This window comes from Austrofundulus limnaeus, unplaced genomic scaffold (assembly GCF_001266775.1).
Source record: "Austrofundulus limnaeus strain Quisiro unplaced genomic scaffold, Austrofundulus_limnaeus-1.0 Scaffold265, whole genome shotgun sequence".
Classification (NCBI taxonomy): domain Eukaryota; kingdom Metazoa; phylum Chordata; class Actinopteri; order Cyprinodontiformes; family Rivulidae; genus Austrofundulus; species Austrofundulus limnaeus.
In genome coordinates, this window is record NW_013952667.1 from 174,003 (window position 1) to 178,709 (window position 4,707).

Sequence of the window (4,707 nt, forward strand, 5' to 3'; positions counted from 1 at the left end):
CACATGTATAGTGTGTGTTATTATGAATCTATAATTGTAGTTCTTACCACGCAATACGTTTAATCCGTCAAGACTAACATGTAGTCACTTGCAAGACTAATGCAATGTTTTTTTTACAAAGTAGTTCAGTGGCTGATTCTTATTCAACAGGGTAAGGTTCTTTGTTGGACCCTGGGTCTTCCTGAAGAGGAGCAGCAGCAGCAAGAGGAGACAGAAGCCCCAGCACCACAACAACAAGGTATTGTTGCTATATAGCTATGTATAGTGAGTGATAGGAAACTTTTTTTTATTTCAAAGCTTTATAACTTAAAAAAACATTACTTAAGAGAATGACACTGCCTGGCCAAAAATTTAAAAAAAAATCACCACCTGGATTTAACTAAGGTCTATGATGTGGGGTTGCTGCAGTTGGTCAGGTTTAGGTTCAGCAACAGTTTGTGCTCAAAGAATGAGGTCAGCTGACCATAATATACTGAATGACCAGGTTATTCAATCTATTGATTGTTTCTTCCCTGAGGGAACAGGCATATTCCAACAATGCCAGGATTCAGGGAGCATGAAGCAGTGATGTTGATGTGCTGGAGAAGGCTTTGTGCAGCAGTGAGACTCTACCATCATCAATGCAAAATCTTAGTGGAAACTTAATGCAACACTGGATGGAAATAAATCTTGTGATGTTGCAGAAGCTTATCAAAACAATGCCACAGGGAATGTGTGCCGTAATCAAAGCTAAACGAGGTCCAACGAAATATTAGTGTGACCTTTGTTTTTGTTTGTTTTTTGGTGGTGATTTTTTAATTTTTATTTTATTTAAAAAAAAATGTTTTTTGGCCAGGCAGTGTATATTGATGCTGTTTTCTATTTAAGGTAACCAAGAAATTGAAGACCTGGAGATAGGCGATGAAGAGCTGATGGCCAGTCTGGAGGATCAAGGTGAGGTCGAAYTGCTTCAGGTTAGACCACCTCGAGACAGCGGCTATGAGACCCTACAGGAGACCTCAGTTCAGTCTTCGAGAGACTTTTCTGCTAGAAACCTTGTCTCATCCAGGTCAGTGGWTAAAAAATAAATAAAAAAATTACTGTCCTCACATTTGGATTGCATCTCAGCTGACCTTGTCATTGTGATATTATTCAACAATAACATTGTAATAGTGTAGAAAGTTTTGATTTGTTTTACAGTGTATTGTTCAGCCATATATTAGTGCCGTAGTTCTGTCATGTATTTTCTTTGAGCTGTGCTCAGTCAGTTTGTAWTCACATTTGTTGACAAATGAACCTTTTACCTTTGAACAAAACGAGTAGTGTGCAATTAAATCAATGCTTRCCAACTTAGTTGTGGAATTAAACAAAATTTTAATGTATGACATTTTTTATGACACTAAATCCTTTAATCCTGCTGGCTTTGTATTTCAGAAGTCAAGCCTCCACTTCATCTCACAGAAGTTTTCTGACCCAAAGCAACAGAGTTGGTTCAGTCCAAGTCCGTTCCATTGGTGGCGAACAAGACTCTGAACCTGTTGAGTTTATGCAATCTGATCCAACTCATCAAAACAGCCATGAGGACAACCTGGCAGGGGCTGAATTTTTCGATGAAGACTTTGATGATCTTCCCCTGGATGAGTTAGATAGTATTATTTTACAAGAAAGCAATARTGCACAGTCTAAAAGCAGTCATGGGGACACAACAAGAAACTCCATCACTGTGAAAGGAACAATAAGATCTCAAACTGCTCAGGTTAAACCACGCYCTTTAAGCGATTCCGGGACATTCAAAGGATTGGGCCACTCCARATCCACCACAGTAAAAAGAGACCATCGAGGTCTCACCAGAGATGCGTCGGGCCTGATGAAAATGGCAACATCAAAGCCTTTTGTCTCCTCAACAGTTTCAGCGCCGTCTCATGAATTACAGTTTGCTAGTAATGAGGAGYGCGATTTTACGGATGAGGTCATAGACTGTTTCTTTCAAGAGGATGAAGACGGTGCGGCAGAGCCTGAGAGAACCCGAGGAATGACTCCGTTCCCTTCTGAAGAACAAGCTAACAAAACAGATGTTTCAGGTTTGTTTAACAAATCAACAAAAACCGACACGCCTCAAGGAAAACCTCACACAGCAGAACCTAACAGAGTATCTTCACAGAGTGACAGTGACGCCCCTGCAGTCACTCTGACCTCGGCACCTTTTACGTATTTGTGCTTGCTAGAAGGGCCGATGCGTAAACCMCAACCCCACGCCGTTGAAATTCAGGTCAAAGCGTTCATCGTGACTCTCCTCGGGAAGCTGAGCAGCAGCGACGGCYTTTGGAGCGTCCGCGCGACGATATCCGATGGAACCGGCTACCTGGATGTGGAGTTATCCGACGAGGTTTTGACGGGTCTGCTGGGCTTCTCGGTCGCAGAGAAGACGGCTCTGAAGCGCGACCCGGCCCGCAGAGGCGAGCTGGACTCCGGGATGAAGAGGTGTCAGGAACAGCTGGTGGACATGTGCTGCATCATGACCATCGTGGTGAAACCAAACAAAGGGGGCGCCGTCGTGGCCAAGGCCGAACCCGTCAGCGACAGAGTATTCCAGGAGCTGGGACAGAGGYTGAGACGTGAGAGAAAATGAACTCGGAGGTAGGCAGAAATGGGGGGAAATTACCTGTAATGGAAAAGTACGTTACCCTTAAGCAGAGAGGAAAACCTGCCAATAAAAACGTGATTATAATTGGCGATCCACCTGTCCTTCTGCTTCAGTTTTGGGGAGCAGAAMGTGTGAACTGGAGGTCTGATGATCTTGTGTTGCCATCTGCTACATGTGAATGTGCCATTCTGCTGTTTGTCATTAAAGGAATTAATTAATGTATTTATTGTTTTATTAGATGGTTAAAACCCACTGCATCAGTTGCAGCTTAATAAAACTGTGGCAAAGCTGTAACAAAATGCTGATTTATTAAAAACGATGCATTACGAACGCATTAAATCAGTCAACCCCGAGTTGGAAAACACACATTCTTTGTAACACTGAAGGGTTGAGATGAGAGCACGGAGACGGGGGTCTTCATATTCAGATTGTGGTAATGAATTGCCAGTCTTTGCATCCATTCAGCACAACCACTTTTTACTGAAAAGTGATTGAATAGCCAAGGGCAGCGTGGGTCTTTAATAAACTTCCCCAGAGGAGAACGAAATGAAAGGAAGATAAATGAGATGCCACAAGCTTTGATTTTATTTTATTTTATCTTCCTTTATGGAACCTGGTTCATGTTTTGTTTTTAAATGTTTTAATTTGTTTGTGGGTTATTTTTTTAACATTGAATTAAATTCTTTCAAGTTTTACATATTGTTTTTTTATGCTGTTTTTTCCCCCCCTCAGCTGAGTCTGTTCAAAGAGCTACCTGCAACAGGTAAGATGCTATTTTCCACAGAACCACACTAACCAGAACAAATCTCATTAAATCAACTGACGGAGGACCTTATATTTTCAATACCAGCCATTTAAAAATAAAGGTCCATTGTAGACGATCCACCTCATTTCTTGGATTTGGGGGTCTTGCTCTAAGCTTTGTAAAYGCTTTGAAAGGCTCAATCAACTGCGCCACATGCTAAAAGATCCTTGTCACCATGGTTACTTACATTAACAGATGTTAAAAAGTGCCTTGTTGTACCACTTAGGCAGCATTCAAACAAGCATGTGAAATAAAAAAAAAATATTAAGGAAGACTCATAAATTTCAGTGACAGCTGGTGTGCAGAGACAACTGTTGCTCATACAGTATACTGAAACCGTCCACATGTCGGCTAATATATGATGTTTTAGCTCTGRAGGGTGGTGGAACCTCTCACATGCATTTATTTTTTCTCTCCCATCTGGTATGTTTGTTTCTTACACTGACGTGAGGTATATTAATGAGCAGAACTATGTCTACTAAAGGTCATAACGTAGGCTACATTAGATCCTGTGACTTGTTTACATTTCTTCTGTTCCACGTGTTGGTTATTACCTTACACCACAGTGTGSGCTTCCATTCAGGTAACCGCTCTCAGTTCATTAGAGGCTAATCAAGTTGAACATCTAAATCACGTTCCTGCCATGCATGTTGATAACCTGTTAGGTGCTAATGAAGCAGAATACGGCGAATGGGCTGGACGAGAAAGGAGAAAGAAGGAACCCACAGGGAGAAACAAGTGGAATAAATAATGGGTGATAGAGTAAATGAAATGAGAGGGGGTTYATGCAACATGTTATCCCAGCATGTCGAATAACTTGAAAATTGGCAGTATTTGTCAAAACTCCCATCACTTTGCAAAAGTTGAATTATTTTAAGCCCTCATTTTTTTCATTCCTATTTTATTTTTCTTATAAATTGGATTTTAAAAATGATTACTAAATGTAACAAAAAATCTATTTCTGTTTATTGAGAACATATTTGTTTTTACAGCTTTTGTTAATAAATTAACATTTGGAATGTTTATAGACTCTTGAGTCTACGGAAGCCAATAAATGACATGCTTACATTTCTTTTTTTTTCATAGTTTGACCTCGAGATAACAGATATTTATACTGTATTTATTTTGTATGCCATCTAAGTAAACCTTGACTTGTTGTGCTAACTAAAAAAACATTTTAAATTCTAAAATAAAAAAAACAGTTATTCAGATATCAGGATGTCATGCTGGCATGTAAAAAAGAAGCTGAACATTTTCAGGTTTTTTTTTTTTTTTTTTG

At 40.0% G+C, this 4,707-nt stretch overlaps 1 protein-coding gene across 1 annotated transcript in view; it reads left to right on the forward strand.

Annotated features, from left to right (window-relative positions):
• The window catches only part of rmi1 (RMI1, RecQ mediated genome instability 1, homolog (S. cerevisiae)), a 7,841-nt gene extending 4,523 nt beyond the window's left edge, over positions 1-3,318 (forward strand). Inside the window, exons 7-9 of the mRNA XM_014020772.1 lie at positions 151-238; positions 868-1,048; positions 1,414-3,318. Of these exons, the coding sequence (XP_013876226.1) occupies positions 151-238; positions 868-1,048; positions 1,414-2,608 (1,464 nt within the window). The 3' untranslated portion in view covers positions 2,609-3,318. The remainder of the gene's footprint in view (positions 1-150; positions 239-867; positions 1,049-1,413) is intronic.
• Positions 3,319-4,707: the final 1,389 nt, after the last annotated feature.